Here is a 17320-nt window from a genome sequence, read left to right on the forward strand (position 1 = left end):
AAATTGATATTTTTAGATAATACCTTTACAATAACCAATTTTATGGTATTTTTTTTGTTGTCTGTGTTTTGTATTCTTCTGTATGTTGAATTTATGCAGTGCTACTAGCTCAGCCTATACATGTTGTGGTATTTACTGTAGAATGTATCCATGAAATGTAAATACGTCAATTAAAAATAAACATTAGAACAAAACTTAAGTTTATTGCATAATCACGAAGCAGCACTTTATTTGGATAATAATGAGCGTAACAGTAGAAGACAATAGATGCAGGAGTCTAATAAATATGATGTGTATAGGCTCAGCTGACTACATCCAGGAACACGATACTTTCAAGATCACCTTCAGATTCTCGTCAACATTGTACGTGACACTGAGTTGGTTTTATTCTCCGCCATCTTAAAAATTCAGCTGTCAAATCACGGCTACAGTCTTACAGAGTGTCCCAGGCTTAAAGAAATTAATCAAACCGCGGCTGCTAACACTGACATAATGCTGCTGTTTACGGAGTACTGAAAACTCATGTGAGAAGAAAAACTGCGTGTCTGGGTGAGTTTTGAGTGAGCGAGGGAGGACAGTGCATCACCTGTGAACAGCAGGAGACAGAATGTGAAAGTGAAGAGGTCTGATTCATACGATTATTAGTGAATCATCAAATCGACTCAGTAAATTTAGGTCTGCTGCCTTTAGTTACCCATCAGCATCCCTGGTGACGCAAGAACTGATCTCATTGTGTTTCTTGTCACTTGGGTCGTTGCCTGTCTCTCTTAAGAGTTCAGATACAGGACTCTGGTGTCACTGCTTCTGCTTGTTAGCTAACTGAGGTACAACAGAATGAATACAACAAGCAGAAGTGTCTATGTGTTGGTCAACTCTCTGAGCAACATCTCCTGACAGAGCAACCTGGGGAGCTTCTACAGAGACAGAGAGCTACAGCTACAAACAAGACTTCAAGTCGGGCAGGAAGTTTGTGCGTGTTTGTATACAGGAAGGGAAAGCTGGTCCGTTCCCAGAATTCTCTGGGAATCATCGTCGTCGTTGTCGTTGTCGTTGTCAGCCAGGAAGTAAACCGGAAGCGGGAGGAGTCTAGTGCTGAGTCCACTTGATGCTCTTCAGATCGATGCCTTCTTGAACCATCTCCCACAGAGGACTGCAAACACAGAGAGAGAGAGAGAGACAGAGAGAGAGAGACGATCAAGTTAATATCTGGGACTAAAAAGAAGAGAGATGAAGCTGAGAGTCGGATATTACTTTGGAGCGTACTATTACTATGGTGTTATTGTTATTAATAGAACTGATGGATAAAACTACCAACATAAGATCAGTTAGAATAAACCATCATTATCAGTCCAGCTGAGCTCACCTCATCTCTCGGAGTCTGCTGACCTGGTGGATGCATTTTTCTGCTGTGTAGTCCACCTCTTCTTCAGTGGTGAACCTGCCAATACCAAACCTAACCACACACCCCCCCACACACACACACACACACACACACACAGATTTACATTTACAGTCAACCGACCCCACATCACGACCACTATTCAACGTGAGTCAGTACACGTGCTCCATCATTCGTGAAAATCTTGATATCGATTTGTGACAGTGGCTGGATAGCTCTCTTGTTTTGTTGTTAAATATACTGTCAAATTATAGCTGTCAACTACTTCACGGAGGCAACCGTCAGACAGTTCTGGCCTCCACATGGTTCATTAATTCCTGATAATGGATCCCTTAAATAATCAACGGAATAACAGAGAGGATGGCAAGTGTTTGTACCTGATGGAAGAGTGAGCCAGGTCTTCATCCGCTCCGATCGCTCTGAGGACGTATGATGGCTCCAGAGACGCTGATGTACAGGCACTGCGCGCACACACAGACACAAAGGAAATCAGTCATCTTTTATATATCAGTTAAATCTCGTCTGTGGAGTCACCAAAACACACTGTGTGTATCCCTGAGGTCTAACAACATGCTAAACGTATCTGTATCTATATAGAGCCATTGCTCCATAGTGCTACTAATGGTGAAAAAAACAATCCACAGGGCACTACATTTACATATATTAAGATTGTTAGACCAAACAGCTTCAAGCCTGTTTTTTTAAACTGTTTTTAAAGTGTGTGTCTGACCTCCCAGATGACAGAGCGACATCCTTCAGCGCCATCAACAGACTCTCTCCCTCCACATAGGCAAAGGACAGGTTGACACAGCCTGAAAAGCACACACACAGTCACTGAAGGAAGACATTTGGAGTAACTTGTGACAGTGGTGTGTTTTTGTTTCACTTCTATGTGTGTGTGTGTGTGTGTGTGTGCGTACCAGGGTAGCGTCGTACTGGATCTCCATTCATGATGACGTCCGGAAGCCCAGCCATGATCTTCTGGACCAAACGATTAGCCAGCATGGAAACTCTGTTATGGTCGTACTGCGCACATACACAAACACACAGACACACACATTAGGTCTCAGGGTGTTTGGTTGTGTTAGTTGAGTTTCAGGATTTTTTTTGGGTGCGTTTGTTTTACCTCCATCTCGTGCTGGGCGATGCTGCAAGCGGCTCCCAGCCCAACAGCCAGCGGAGTGGGGACAGTGCCGGAGCGCAGCCCCCTCTCCTGCCCGCCTCCGTTCTGAATCGGCTCCATACGCACTCGGGGCCGGCGGCGCACGTACAAAGCACCCACACCTGCACACACACACAGATTGGCAAATATAACTTCCAAGCAGGTCAGCAGGACCTCAAGGATCTCAACCCTCTTTCTGTTCACTCAGTACATGCTGCCGTTTCAGGTCAGATTGAAGAGTAGAGTTCAGTATTTGTATTTTAACTGCAACTTCAACTGTTTGCAAAATTTAAGCAGCAAGTTCTTGTAAATTTCCTTCAGAAAATTAGCTTTTATAGTTTTGGCAGTATAGCGTTTGTGTGAAAGCGGCTGTATAGATAAACTGCCTCACTAAGTGTTAATGAGCTAACACTTAGGTCTATGTTCATGCTTACCTTTGGGTCCGTAGATCTTGTGGCCGCTGATGGACATCAGATCAATCTTACAGTCGGTGACGTTGAGGGGAATCTTTCCGACAGCCTGAGCAGCATCAGTGTGAAAGAAGACTCCTTTAGAACGACAAATCTGACCTATGGAGAGGAAGGTTAGAGATCAATGAATCAATAGTTTTGATCAGAACACTGAATAAGATCAGGGAAGATCATATATATATAGATGTTTCAGATCTTGGCCAAACGTGGGGAGTAAGTAACACGTGTGTTGCCGTGGTTACCGATCTCCTCGATGGGCTGTCTCACTCCGATCTCGTTGTTGATGGTCATCACCGACAAGAGAGAGGTGTCAGGGCGGATGGAGGCCTCCAACAGCTGAACACACACAGACACACACATGACGATGACTTCTGTGTGTCCAACGTACAATATGTTCACTGTTTATTATCTCTGTGTTCTGTTTACCTCCAGGTCCAGCAGTCCGTTCGTCTGGACCGGCAGGTATGTGATGCTGAATCCTTCGGACTCCAGAACCCGACACGAGTCCAGAACACATTTATGTTCAGTCTGGGTGGTGATCACATGGCGCTTCTTGGCCTGGTAGAACCTGGCCACGCCCTGCAGGAGAAGGAGAGGCGGTGTCACTACTTACAGCACAACTTAACATTACTTTTTTTGTTTACTTTCACCTTTTCACTGTTCTTACTGCGAACCAAAAACAGGATAAAAAAGGATAAAAAAGAATAAAGAAGGATAAAGAAGGATGTAGTGGTGAGAGAGGTTTTTTTTTTTTTAACCTTGATAGCCATGTTGTTGGACTCGGTGGCTCCACTGGTGAAGATGATCTCTCTGGGATCTGCTCCAATCAGATCAGCCACCTGCTGCTCAGAGAGAAAGAGAGAGACAACACACAGTCAGTGTCTCTCGCTCAAATTAAGATTTAATACACTCAGCTCGTTGTTACAGTTTAAATAGAAAAAAGAATATGTTGTGTGTCTCTACCTTCCTGGCCGTCTCCATGGCGCTCTCACTCTCCCAGCCGTAGGCGTGTGTCCTGGAGTGAGGGTTACCATAGTAATTCACCTGGTAGGGCAACATGGCATCCAGTACGCGGGGGTCCTAAACACACACACACACACACACACACACACACACACACAAGTTAAACTGTAAGTGTAAGTAACTCTCTCGACTTGGACATCAGCTGGTAAAGCTTGTAACCATGACAACGTGGTAGTTAACGGTTACCATGGGCGTAGTGGCCTGGAAGTCCATGTAGAGGGGGCGGGGCTCATCTTTCTCCAGTTCATGCTTCTTTATCAACACTGTAGCACAAAACAACAACAGACAGACAGACAGACAGACAGACAGACGGACGGTCAGTCAGCTGGTTTTACTCAGAGTTTAATCAGATCTTTAAGGTTCTGGACTGAAACACTGAGTCTCCTCTGTGACAGGCAGGTCAGTAACTTGTTGAACTGTGTCTGTGGAGCCGAGTGCAGAAAAGTGAAAGAATTCTAAACGTGAACACGGTATCAGGTATCATGTTGGTACCTAAAAATACGTGTATGCCATCTTGATTGTTATTATCTTTATATATATATATATCTATTGTGTTGAGTGTGTTTTAGATAATCAGCTCTCATTTCAGCAAACTACAATCCGACCCCCCCATCAGTTTACTGTGGTATGCTACTTACTATAGATTTTGCCCTGACCTTTAACTGCATTCTTCAGTGCGGTCATTTGATAATAAACTGAATCTTTATAAGGGGTTTTGTACTACAGTGGAGCTCATACTGGATTTATGATATGGTTGGTAATCAAAATCTCAATATGGCTATCTGCAATTAACAAGTTATTTTTCAATAAAAGGTAAATGTGTGACAAAACAGCATTATAATTAAGTACTTTAGTGCTGCAGAGGTGCCCTGGTCTACAAACTTTAAGAAGACTTTATTTGGTACAGACCCCCAAAAAGTTCACATCATCATAAATGTAATAGTTTTTTTGTTTTGTTGTGAAAATTCAATGTGTGGTGCAAAAATGATCCTTCCCACACAATATCTGTCAAAATAATAGTAATATGATGTTTTTACTACATACAGGCCAATATCGATATTTGAGAGTTAAAAAAATAATTCAGATAAAAATATATCAGCAGATGTTCATTTGTAGTAAATGACCATAAACTGATCCATAAATGTGGTTCTTAAAGAATAGTGACCAAAAAAGGTCAGTTTGAACAAGTATTCAAAGAAAACACAAACACCTTTACCTTTTAAGATCAAAAACAAAATTATAAATGTCATTAAAACCAGGTAATAAAATAAAAACCGCAGAGAGCTGATAAATGACTTGAGTCATAAATCAAGTATAAAAGTTATTTTCAGTTTTCTGTCAACCAGCTAACATTAGTGCCCTTCATGTTTTTAAGCGTTTTATAGCATCATTGTACTCTTTTATGTACCAGACGACTCATTATGTAACGTTTAGTAAAGTTTCATCGCTCAAGTTTATAGCTGCTGTAAACTGCGTCACTCTCGGGATTAGCTCCATGCTAGCTGCTCTGTGAGCCCCGAGAACCGGGCTGCTTGGCTCCGGACGGCCGGTACCTTTCTGTGCTGTGCTAGCGGCTCTCCGGTCGGAGCCCAGCCGGAGAGGGATCCACGACACCGGCCTGAAGAGCCGGGAGGAGACGGTCCTGCTTGGGGAAAGCATCTGTACGGCGTGCTGGTTTCACCTGGAGACCCGCTGACCTCCGACAACACGCTGACCCGCGAACAAAACAACCGGGTAGCACCGGGTCGAAGCGGTTCAAACTACCGGCGGCTGACGGGGGGGGGTGAAGAAAATGATTCACGATTTAAGACTGAATTTTAAATGTGAACGAAGCTGGGTTTGATTCAAGAAACGCTGCCGCCTGTCAGTTGCATCCACATTACAACACAATCCGACAGTGTCAAGGTAGAGCATGCTAACAACGAACACTTCCGGCGATGACTTTCAAAATAAAATATTCTACTGTCGAGTGGGAGTTTTATTTATGTAAAAAGCACTACTTTCCCCCTTTTTCTATTCAAAATGTTTTTTTTCAGCTAATAAATGTATGTTGTGTACACAAAATGATATTAATTATTTCACTTTGTTTGGTTTTCTGAAGCTTTCTTCGTCCTCTCTGCAGCTACTTCCGGTGTCTCGCTGTAGCTTGACGCAGCTCTGCGTCACTGCTGTTTCACTGTTGCACAAGAAGCGGAAACAGGGGCGGGACTTCCTCTGGACGAGCTGTGCTCTCATTGGTCGATGTACGTTGTTTTGGTCCTGTTTGAGGCGGGGCCAATGTCTTTCTCTGTCCTCTGATTGGTTTAAAACAGGCGTTTATAAAACATCAGTTAAACTTTACATTTTATACATTTTATACATTTTAGAGCATTTTTTATTTTGTCCTGTGTCCAAAAGATTTTGCTATAAAGAATTTTATTTCACTAAAGATAAATGACTTTCTCATATATTTTTTTTTAAACATTTATTTCCTGATGTTTTGATTTATGACCCCCTTTTGTAATTCTTGCATGGTTTTATTTAGTTTCTTATTTACTCCTGGAGATTAAGATATTCTGTCCATTGTAAGTTTCCATGTGTTTTTATTTCTATAAATTTATTTTCATGTTTATTTCACGTATGTATGTACGAGTTCTAGTATATTTGTTATTGTCTGTTTAACAATAAAATAAAAATAAATCCCTCTCTCATAATGCATCTCTTATTCCTCGACCCAGTCACATACACGCAGATAATGTGAGAGTTGTTTTAAGAGACAGACAGCTTCCTATCTGCAGTCAGGTTTCATTCAATATATAATAACTTTAATATTTTTATTATTTCACCATTAAATGTCGGTCACATATCTTCCACACCAGCAGGTGACGGTAATGCACCAACTCCTAAACCACCAGTAGAAGAAGATGAAGATCCGGACTGGTTGTGGCAGCAATGCTCATTAACTGAGGAAGCTAGTTTATTTATTTTTAAATAGTTTTTTTTTTTTTTTTTTCCTGCAGCGTGAGGTGAGAAAGAAGAGAGGTGGACCTCACGTTCAGGTGAGGTTGTTTGTTGTTTTCTTTTAAGCGACGTAAAGTCAACGTGTTACCCGAGGCTAGTTAGCAGAAGCTACCAGCTCAGTGTGTTGCTGTGGGTTGGTGATGAGCTCTGTGGAGGAAGTTAGTGAAGTGTCTCCTGCGTTAACATCGTTACAGGTTCAATCGAGCACAGTTTGGTTTCTTACGTTAACTACGTTACTAACTTACGTTACTACGTTACTACGTTACATGTGGCTGACGGGTTTTAAACGCACTTCCTGTCCTGATGTTTGTACTCAACGAAGCACGACGAGGATAAACTACCAGCGTGTTTCCTTCACCGAGTGTCTTCATGTTAGTTACTTTATATAGAGAGACACCTGGGAGTTTGTTGTTGTCTCTATCTGGACACCTGGGAGTTTGTTGTTGTCTCTATCTGGACACCTGGGAGTTTGTTATTGTCTCTATCTGGACACCTGGGAGTTTGTTATTGTCTCTATCTGGACACCTGGGAGTTTGTTATTGCCTCTATCTGGACACCTGGGAGTTTGTTGTTGTCTCTATATGGACACCTGGGAGTTTGTTATTGTCTCTATCTGGATACCTGGGAGTTTGTTGTTGTCTCTATATGGACACCTGGGAGTTTGTTATTGTCTCTATCTGGACACCTGGGAGTTTGTTATTGTCTCTATCTGGACACCTGGGAGTTTGTTATTGTCTCTATCTGGACACCTGGGAGTTTGTTATTGTCTCTATCTGGACACCTGGGAGTTTGTTATTGTCTCTATCTGGACACCTGGGAGTTTGTTATTGTCTCTATCTGGACACCTGGGAGTTTGTTATTGCCTCTATCTGGACACCTGGGAGTTTGTTGTTGTCTCTATATGGATACCTGGGAGTTTGTTATTGTCTCTATCTGGATACCTGGGAGTTTGTTGTTGTCTCTATATGGACACCTGGGAGTTTGTTATTGTCTCTATCTGGACACCTGGGAGTTTGTTGTTGTCTCTATCTGGACACCTGGGAGTTTGTTATTGTCTCTATCTGGACACCTGGGAGTTTGTTATTGTCTCTATCTGGACACCTGGGAGTTTGTTATTGTCTATGGACACCTGAGGGGTATTGCACAAAACCAGGATAAGGGATTAAGCCGGGATATGTTGGTTATCCTGGCTTAATTTAGCCTCAAGTCGGTTGCATGAAAGCAGGTAAAACTTATCCCGGCCAAGTTACTATGGTGATTTATTCTCTGCAGTTAGCCTGCTCCAGACCAGACTAACAGCCAGGCTAAGATTAATCCTAGTGATTCACCTGTATTTCCACCGTCAGGCCTGTGAGGAATTAATGTGTTTTACAGCATGTCCAAGGTCTTTCTAAGTATGTTGCATCATTTTAATTATCCTGCATTAAAATATTACATATATATTGTAATTTCTTATTTCATTTAAATCTGTTGGCTGTTTGTAATTGCAACAGTCTTTTTATATTAATTCAAGTGGAAGTATTATTACTCAGGACAAGTGTTATATTGCTATGCTAATGAAGACTGCTCGTGAAACTGCATAAATATGTGTTTATTGCAGTAATTGAGATTACAAAACACAGCTGATGAAGTTGCAAAGGTGTTTTCAATGAAATCTGTGACAAGGGCAATATAGTATATATATTATGGCATACCGTTTAAGAGATTAATCTTTGAATATATAAAATTAATCTTTGAATATATGGAATGAAACTTTTAATATATTCAATGAAACTTGACTGGTCATCAAGGCACTGCTGCCATCTTGTAGAAGTGAGAATGAGTCAGTCAGGAACCTTGTGGCAGCAATACTGAGCAATGAGGACATTATTAACTCATTGGCAAGTGCTTGTACGGGCCACAATCCTTCCCACAGTACCCGTGCCCAATACCGTTCTCCTGACGAAGAAGTTCACTCCCTTTTTAATGGTGGCAGGCCGACTACAACAGGCCTCAGGCTAAATCCTGACAGAAAAAGCAAAAAAGTTTTCCAGTTTAAGAAAGTATTGTAATATTTCAACTGATGCCATTTTGTAAAACCAGCTAATTCAGAAGGCTATCACTTTGATGAAAAGGATACAACTAGGTTTTCAATTTCATTCAGTATTCTCACATTTTTATCAGTATATCCAAGATTCATTCCATATATTCAAAGCTTCATTTCCTAAACGGCATGCCATAATATATATATATTATTCACACCTGTTCCCTCTTCATAATGGCTTGCCCTTTCTTGGAGGATGTACTGGATGAGGAAGCCCTAATCCTCAGACGAGCATTTAGTCATGAAAGAGTCTTCTGGGACAGGTCAGACCCATTGGCTGTTGGAGATGACTATCTCATTGAGAGATACAGATTCTCAGGTGATGGACTAAGATATTTATGTAGGCTACTGGGTCCAAAAATACAGCACCAGACGGCAGGAAGCCATGCTCTCACTGTACCACAGATGGTCTGTGTTACATTGAGATGTTTTGCAAGTGGGAGCTTCCTTTATTCTGTTGGGGATGCAGAGAACCTCAATAAAGGGACCATTTTCCGTACATATCCTGGCTTGGTGGGCCCCCTGTGCCAGTTCTATGGGCTTTTTTTAACTGCTACAATCATACAGACATTCAACAAGTCAGCAGATACCTAATCTATTCACCTCATTTGTTCACTGTTATCTACTTTAAAGTCACTTTCCAGCCTGCAAAATGTTCTTGTATTTAACTTTAACTTGCTGCCAGGTCCTTTTATGGCCAGACAAGTTGGTTCTTTATGAAGGATAGAAAGATAAAATAGATAAAAATAGATTAAATGACACACATTGTGGATAATTGTTTGCACTTAATCATACTTTACATTTTCTGAGTAACATGAACCTCTACTTGCCACATTTAAAGCAAAGTGTACAACAGTTGATTAGTGGACTTAAAGTAACTCCTTTAGTCCTTTAATTGTAGCCTAATTATGACAGTTCCAGTGGAGCACTGTTTATTCATTGTACAGTTTTGGACTACTTAAGCATTAAGCCGGTCCGCTATTGTCTGCCAGGCTTTCTCTCTTTCTTTAATTATGGCATTGGTATTGCCTTTTTTTCTTCTATCTTCCACCTCTTCATAGAACTCCATCAGCAGCTGTTTTTCAGCGGCCGTGAAATATGAAGCGCGACTCTGATCCATGTTCCCATCAGTGATTCTGTGAGCGATCGCGAGGTCTATTTCAGTATGCCGTGAACACGCACTTATCCCGACTATCTACACCTGGCTTAACATAGCCGCACCTTTTAATCCTGGCTCGGCAAACGTGCAACCGATTAAGCCAGGATGCGCCGAGCAGGCTAAGTCAAGCCGCGCTTGCTCAATTATCCTGGATTTCTTTATCCTACTTTTGTGCAATACCCAACTGGGAGTTTGTTGTTGTCTCTATCTGGACACCTGGGAGTTTGTTATTGTCTCTATCTGGACACCTGGGAGTTTGTTATTGTCTCTATCTGGATAACTGGGAGTTTGTTATTGTCTCTATCTGGATACCTGGGAGTTTGTTATTGTCTCTATCTGGATACCTGGGAGTTTGTTATTGTCTTTATATTGTGGACACCTGGGAGTTTGTTGTTGTCTTTATATTGTGGACACCTGGGAGTTTGTTGTTGTCTCTATCTGGACACCTGGGAGTTTGTTATTGTCTCTATCTGGACACCTGGGAGTTTGTTACTGTCTCTTTGGACACCTGGGAGTTTGTTATTGTCTCTTTGGACACCTGGGAGTTTGTTATTGTCTCTTTGGACACCTGGGAGTTTGTACTGTCTCCTCTATCTACCGACAAGGTCGACTGTGTTTACATCGTGCTACAGTTTTAAAGTGTGTTTGAAGCCAGTTTAATCCAGTGTTCGATTAGTTCTTTTCACCATTACATTAACAGCCAACAGAGGCTGAAGCATCAGTGCTGTTGCCATGGTAACCTGCAGTTCCTCATTTAGAGTGGTGGTTAACCACGAAACACGTTACCGCAGTGTGTTTTTCCGGATATTCCTACATAGATAAAAACATTACTTTAGTAACTCAGACTGAGCTACATTTATGTCATCATTCATAGATGCCAAAGCATTTTTTAAAAGAGAAAATTATACGGTGCTCTAGGTATGTTACACTGTCATGACTTGACAGGAGGAGGATGCTCACCTTTCACCATTTAAGTTATGAAGGCTAACCGGTTTTGAAAGTTATGAAGCGGCAGTTAACATTTCAGACTGACTTCCTAGGTGACACCATGCTCCTGGAGCCTGCAGCAGCTGCAGATCAACGCGTTTGACCGTGAAACCACCGTCACTGTGGCCGCCATGGGAACGACGATGAGTGAGCCGTGTATCTACGACAAGCTGTCCGAGAGCATCGACATCCTCCGCCAGTCGGGCTACCGCTATGGCATGTCGGAGAGAGAGATAGAGAGGTTCATCAAGCAGGTCCTGGAGACCAACGAGCCCAGGAGAGAGCCTCCCCAGTTCCCCATCCTGAGGGCCACCATAAAGGTCAACACAAATATTATACTAGTTGACAGAAAGTATAATCAATGACTCACTAAAGGCCTCTTATATGTGAGGATTTGGTTGCTTTTCCCAGTTTGTTTTAGTACAAAGGTCTTCCTTGTGTTTACATTGTGGAAATTCTCTCTTTGTATTCCTATTTGTCCACTGCAGCTCAGCAAGAAAACTACACTAAAAAGACTTTAATCTGTAAAAGTTTCCACTTGATTTGTTAGAACTACTGAAGCCCAAAATCATGTTAGTGAGCATGTTAGGAAGCGATCACACACACACACACACACACACACACACACACACATTTTTGCTGTGTGTGAGGGGGGACACAGCTTTCAGTGTTGGTAATGTTTCTGTTATCTCTGCAGTTTGTGGTGGCAGTGGGCTTCCTGCTGGTGGCGGTGCTGGCCTTCACATACCCCCAGAGTGCCCCTCAGCTGGGTCTGGTCAACCTGGGCTGTTACAACTGGTCGTCGCCCCTCAGCCACGTCCGTCTGCTGTCCCTGCCCATCGCCAAGAAGTACAACCTACAAGGTCTGAAGCTTGATCACTCGGTCTCTCTTTCTGTTTTGAATTGAACAAATGCGCAGACAGTTTTTTACTAATGAGAACGTACCGGGTATCTACAGGGTGAAAATATTACTTTATTTCTAAAAGGTCCTAGTGTGTAGGATTTAGCAGCATCTGGTGGTGAAGTTGTAGCTGCAACCATTTGAATACAGCTCAGCTTTGAATACATTTCTACGTGTGTGCGTGCTGCAGGTTTCCATGAATGGTGGAGTGCTGGCTCTCTCCGACAGAATCTGGTCAACTGTTCGGGCTGTGCAGAGATCTCTTCAGTGCTTGAAGTCCCAGAGAGCCTCAGAGGGACCGTGACTCTGCGACGGGGGCCACAGCTCGTCCTGCTGAAGGTCAGAGGTCAACACAGACAGAGTTGGCCTCTTGATAGGCCTTCCCATGTGAGAACCATGGGTGCAAACTTTGTAAACGACGGCTTTAAAAAAGCTTTTCATAAACGCTACAATTAAAATAATATATATATATTTATAATGAAGCTGTGAAGTTTGATGAGTTGCTGGTTCCTTCTGGTCTCTGCAGGGTGGGGAGTCCCTCAGTATCCAGCGGCAGCAGCTTGAGGAGCTCTACTTGGCCCATTCAGGCTCTATGTCCATTCTGCTGGAGGAGGACGACGGTCAGCAGAACCACAACCTCGGCCTCCCGCAAGGACCCGCTAACTTCACTCTGCTCTGGTACACTTTTCTTGTTTCCCCCTTTTTTAAGATAATGTTTTGGGCTTTTTATGCCTTTATTATTATAGGACAGGTGAAGATAGACAGGAAAGGGGGTGGTGGGGCGGGGGGGGATATGCAGCAAAGGGCCACAAGTTGGAATCAAAACAGTAAGGAAAAGGTGGATCACTCACATCACACTGTGAGAGAAAATAGTTTAGGAATCAGTTGTTGAAGAAACTATATTATTGATAACTTTAGCTAACCAGTTCCGGATCTTCACATTATAATGCATTTATTGTGAAGGTCATGCAGGAAGTAGAGAAGTATCAGTGTTAGCTTTATGCGTAATTTGTTTACCATTGTAAAAGCAGAACAGAAAGCTGTAATGTGAATCGGTCACAGTCAATCCATAACATAACCAATCCACTTAACCAGGTCAGTATCTGATCAGATCAGCACCAAGAGGACACAGTGGTATTCAATGATTGTGATTGGTGCCACGTGTTGTAGGAGGTTCAGCTCGGGGACCAGGGAGAAGGTGTTGAGGTGGCTCTTCCCGAAGGCTGAGCTCTGCCCCCTGCTGGACAGTGCCGGGACCATCGTGCAGCGCTGCCTGGTCACCCACAGCACAAACTCCCAGAGCAAGGTCAGTTCACATGTCCAGATTCATGTCAAAATGTCTTTGACTGCAGTTAAAGACACAACTGTGACTATTTACTATATGCTGTGATGATGTTTTCACACTGAATTTGGATTGTTGTTGATATTGAAAGTGCAGTATTGGACTGTAAGTGTGGATACAGAAAATAAATAAACATATGTTTTAATTTCAGGAATGTTAGTTATTCTGTTTTGAAGCAGTTGTCCTCACTCTCAGTGTTGGTCTGTATTCCTCCATTGTTCACCACTAATGAACCCTCAGTCTTAACTTTGAGTTGTTGTCTGTGTTTTCAGGGTGTTGGGGTGTTTGGCTGGCTGGTGGTGGGCGAGGGGTTACCAACAGTTCGAGTTCTTCCTGTTCAACGCTGTCAGAAACACTGCAGCTCCTTCAACCTGTGGCTGACACCTGGAGACATGGGTAACACCTGCAGCAGCTGTTTTTATCCAGAAATACAATTATTTGAAAAAACTTCAGACAGCACAAATAGGCTTTGTTCCTGTGCCCACAAGATGAAATAGGATCTTCAGGGCTGCGTATAAAAGTTATAAATTACTTGCCACAGCAGACTGATAAACAAATCAACACGTTATGCCTTTCACCTAATAAATACATTAAACATTAATAAGTTGCACGAGTTGCGTCGGTGATCTTTGGTTGTCTCTTTAGTTGCTGATAGTCAATATGTTGTACACTGTACACACACACACACACACACACACACACACACACACAAACACACACAGGGACGGACGGTCTCTGTCCTCTCACTTTCCTTCCATCCTAATCCAGATGACAAAAGGTTCTCAGCTGATGAAAATCAAGATTAAATCTTCTGATTTTTACTGCCAGCTGAAACCACAAACTTTATTAACAGTTAACAGAATATTAGTGTAATATTGAAGAATGTGTGTAGTTTGATTAAAAGGAGACAGTTTGTTTGACTGACATGAATTTAGTGACTGTTTAAACTGTAGCTCACTGTCTTCGAGGTGTGTACATGTTCTATCTGTTCCCCTGATCTATAAAATCACACAGTTGAAGGTTACATGGCTGCAGAAACTGTCCAATCTGAACACTGTTAGGGTTAGGGTTAGGGTTCACACAGTTCATGGTTGTTCTCTCTGACCTTTGACCCTGTGCAGTGTACGCTGACCCTCGATACTGGCAGATGGAGCTGTTCCCCGGCCGAGGCCAGAACATCATCTGTGACGGATCGGCCTTTTAACCTTCAGGTGGAGCGAAGTGGAGGAGGACAGTTCAGGACTGTGGCGTGACAGATGGGCTGTGAATGTCTGACTTCCTGCTGAGGCGGCGCTCGTCTGCCTTCGCGTGGCCCCGCCCACTGATGCCTTATAACCCTACGGTCTTTTTTCCGACGCCCCACCCGTCTGATAATCCTCCCATTGTCCTCAGAGAACTGGAAACCATTGCACACATGACTTTAAGGGTCAAGGTTGGAGGATTTAAAAGTGGCTTTTTGACTTTGTCCTGGTGTATAACAGCGGAGCATCATCGGCCTTTAGACTCTCTGCAGCTCTCAGATGTTTTGGATGTGCTGTGCTCGTGCCATAGCTTCAAGCAGATGTCTAGCAATGAAATCACTGGGTGTGTTTCTCTTTCAGAAGGTAGTGAAACACTGTCGAGTACATTGCCGCTATCTGAATCGCGGCCCACATCTACGATTTGTTCAGGATTTTAAAAAGTAGGTGTTTTGATACCTTTTTCCTGGGTTACTAGTCAATCAGGGGTTTGTAGGCGGGATTAAGAATGTCTGCAGGTTGATGTAAGTCAAATTAGAAGAATAACAAGTCTAAAAATCACTACATTTATTCAGTCAACTTTTAAGTAAACTGCTCCTAGAAACCGCAGCTTCTGTGTTGACTGAAAATGATGTTGACTGGACGGATCAATCCCTGCTGATTGTTTAGAACAAAATAAAACCCCCCTGCTAAGAATGAAAAGAAACAAAGTGATTACATAATGCTTATTCTGCAGTGCACTAATGACTTCGGTGTCAGTAGTTGTTGGACATTCGCTACCTCCTGAAGTTGTGAGACACACCTGCAGCTTCACCTTCTGCTCCTCATCCGTTTTGTCTTAAAGGGCCTTTTCACCGAAAGTTACACAAACAGCTTTCTTAGTTATCTGTGATGTTATCTAGAACAAGCAGTTCTCCTTTGAACTGAACTGCAATATTCTGACATATATTGTGATTATTTTCTTTAAAAGAAGTTTTATTTATGTAGCCACAAATCACAATTTGCCTGAAGAGGCTTTACAATCTGTGCAGTGTACGACACTGTCGATTTGGATAAGAGAAAACACAATAAATGAACAGGTAAATAGGAAAAAAGCTGCATATATAATAAATTATATGCTGCTCGTTGATGTTTTCTACAGATAAATCACCAATTCATCTCACATTTGACACATTTAATGGCCACCTGATAATTTACAAAAATTATTGTGACATTCAAAAGAAAGTGGCAGAGAATGTGTTTTTTTTATTTTGGTGAACTGACCCTTTAACAACCACTAACATACAGCCTCATCATTCATCCTTCATGTCTTTTATCAGGATCAGCTTCAGATATATATTTTTAAATTGTGACTTTACTAATTCAACAGACAAAGTTGCTTCTTTAATTTCAGTGTCGTTATTTATTGTTATGATTGTATGTGTATATATATGTTCAAGCCATTCATTTTAATAATAACGTGTTGTAATATTATTATGCTGTGATCAGTTGTGGGTATTAGTGCAGAGAGCAGACAGCAACATCACAGTGACGTAGTAGAGCAAATATTTTGTGCATAATCAGCGTTTCAATGGGTCGTTCAAAAGTCTGAATAATATTAAATCAGTTTGCCAAAGTTAATGCCTGTCAAATCCGAGTTTCTGTGTTTAACAGATGCTCCGCCTCGTTTTGTTTTCTCATTAAAAAAAAAAACTTCTCATTTCTAAACATCACCCGATGCGAGTGCTTGAACAGAGTTAGGGAGTGAATCGTTTAAAATGTTCGCTTCGTATAGAAATGTCATAGTTTTTATGAGAAAATTAAAGCTTGTCATGTATTTGCTTCCACCTGTGTGGGATTTTTTTTTTTTTTAAAGTGCTATGAAGCAGAAAGGTTGGAAATCAGGCAAGTTTGTCTTGTTTTAATGAGGAAAGGTGTTAAACTGCTTATTTTTGCTGAGCAGACGGTTTTACAGATGATATTGTGAGTGTTCGGAGCACCGCAGGTAGGAAATAATGAATTGTACAAAATGTTAAACAAAATCTTGTGACATTTAACAGGAAAAATCTGAAATACTTCCATAGGACTGTTCATCCAACTTTTGGCACATTTTACTGTGTGTTCACATTTGTATTGTTATTGTTGACAAACCTTGAACACAGATGCCAGTTTATTAGATACACCAACCTACCCAGTTGTAAACAATCATTGTTCCAGTTGTAGAGATACTGGACTGACGGGCCGAATCTGTAATAACTCTTGAGGTCCCAGGATACTGAATCCCTGAAAGGTTTTATTTAATTAATCAGTAATGTAATTTGACCTCAGTTTTTCTTAAATCATGGCTACCGGCCTGAATGAAGGTAAATAAACAACAGGGGAGCTGAATGCTTTGGTAAGTACTCTAATTACTTTGCATTCATGTCACATACAGATCAGAGTGTGTTAAATGTTTTCAGGTCACAATCATCCACAGGGCGGACCTGTGACAAACCTGAAGAACCTCCACCTGCAAGAGCTGTGAGTAAATGTAAACCTCTGCAGGCTCAGATCAGACTTTTATTGAACCCTAAATGT

The 17320-nt window shown here is 41.9% G+C and overlaps 3 protein-coding genes across 5 annotated transcripts; 2 read left to right on the top strand and 1 right to left on the bottom strand.

Moving 5' to 3' along the window:
* Positions 1-183: 183 nt before the first annotated feature.
* nfs1 (NFS1 cysteine desulfurase) lies at positions 184-5929 on the bottom strand. Its single transcript, XM_051416543.1, has 13 exons — positions 5608-5929; positions 4241-4317; positions 3995-4111; positions 3790-3873; positions 3458-3610; positions 3274-3367; positions 2996-3130; positions 2526-2683; positions 2320-2425; positions 2130-2211; positions 1777-1860; positions 1364-1453; positions 184-1150 (listed from the first exon to the last, which is right to left on the bottom strand). The coding sequence occupies exons 1-13, from the start codon at positions 5711-5713 to the stop codon at positions 1087-1089; spliced, it is 1350 nt and encodes a 449-aa protein (XP_051272503.1). The 5' UTR covers positions 5714-5929; the 3' UTR covers positions 184-1086.
* A 1011-nt stretch (positions 5930-6940) lies between these two features.
* On the top strand, positions 6941-16588 carry cunh6orf89 (chromosome unknown C6orf89 homolog). 3 transcript variants are annotated; one of them, XM_051414435.1, is made up of 8 exons: positions 6941-7092; positions 11337-11603; positions 11981-12146; positions 12375-12571; positions 12711-12862; positions 13355-13490; positions 13799-13922; positions 14648-16588. In XM_051414435.1, the coding sequence occupies exons 2-8, from the start codon at positions 11415-11417 to the stop codon at positions 14728-14730; spliced, it is 1047 nt and encodes a 348-aa protein (XP_051270395.1). In that variant the 5' UTR covers positions 6941-7092; positions 11337-11414; the 3' UTR covers positions 14731-16588. The 3 variants fall into 3 exon arrangements, with proteins under 3 accessions (XP_051270395.1, XP_051270398.1, XP_051270397.1); XM_051414438.1 differs by having other exon boundaries at positions 6942-7092; positions 12375-12523; XM_051414437.1 differs by having other exon boundaries at positions 6942-7059.
* LOC127371937 (uncharacterized) lies at positions 7195-11330 on the top strand. The gene is made up of 7 exons (XM_051415174.1): positions 7195-7212; positions 7431-7579; positions 7644-7899; positions 8028-8059; positions 8092-8155; positions 10513-10774; positions 10805-11330. Exons 1-7 carry the CDS (start codon positions 7195-7197, stop codon positions 10954-10956), a joined length of 933 nt encoding a protein of 310 aa, XP_051271134.1. The 3' UTR covers positions 10957-11330.
* Positions 16589-17320: the final 732 nt, after the last annotated feature.

Source organism: Dicentrarchus labrax, unplaced genomic scaffold (genome assembly GCF_905237075.1).
Source record: "Dicentrarchus labrax unplaced genomic scaffold, dlabrax2021, whole genome shotgun sequence".
NCBI classification, from domain to species: domain Eukaryota; kingdom Metazoa; phylum Chordata; class Actinopteri; family Moronidae; genus Dicentrarchus; species Dicentrarchus labrax.

What these genes read in the sequence shown, in the direction of transcription:
- nfs1 (XM_051416543.1), bottom strand. Translation starts at nt 5,713, where the DNA reads ATGCTTTCCCCAAGCAGGACCGTCTCCTCCCGGCTCTTCAGGCCGGTG. An exon ending in CCAACAACATGGCTATCAAG is followed by an intron (nt 3,611 to 3,789) that starts GTTAAAAAAAAA and finishes CTTCTCCTGCAG; the next exon opens with GGCGTGGCCAGGTTCTACCA. An exon ending in AGCAGACTCCGAGAGATGAG is followed by an intron (nt 1,151 to 1,363) that starts GTGAGCTCAGCT and finishes CTGTGTTTGCAG; the next exon opens with TCCTCTGTGGGAGATGGTTC.
- LOC127371937 (XM_051415174.1), top strand. An exon ending in TATTGTCTCTATCTGGACAC is followed by an intron (nt 7,900 to 8,027) that starts CTGGGAGTTTGT and finishes CTATATGGACAC; the next exon opens with CTGGGAGTTTGTTATTGTCT. An exon ending in TATTGTCTCTATCTGGACAC is followed by an intron (nt 8,156 to 10,512) that starts CTGGGAGTTTGT and finishes CTATCTGGACAC; the next exon opens with CTGGGAGTTTGTTATTGTCT.
- cunh6orf89 (XM_051414435.1), top strand. Translation starts at nt 11,415, where the DNA reads ATGGGAACGACGATGAGTGAGCCGTGTATCTACGACAAGCTGTCCGAG. An exon ending in CTCTTGATAGGCCTTCCCAT is followed by an intron (nt 12,572 to 12,710) that starts GTGAGAACCATG and finishes TGGTCTCTGCAG; the next exon opens with GGTGGGGAGTCCCTCAGTAT. An exon ending in GCTGACACCTGGAGACATGG is followed by an intron (nt 13,923 to 14,647) that starts GTAACACCTGCA and finishes GACCCTGTGCAG; the next exon opens with TGTACGCTGACCCTCGATAC.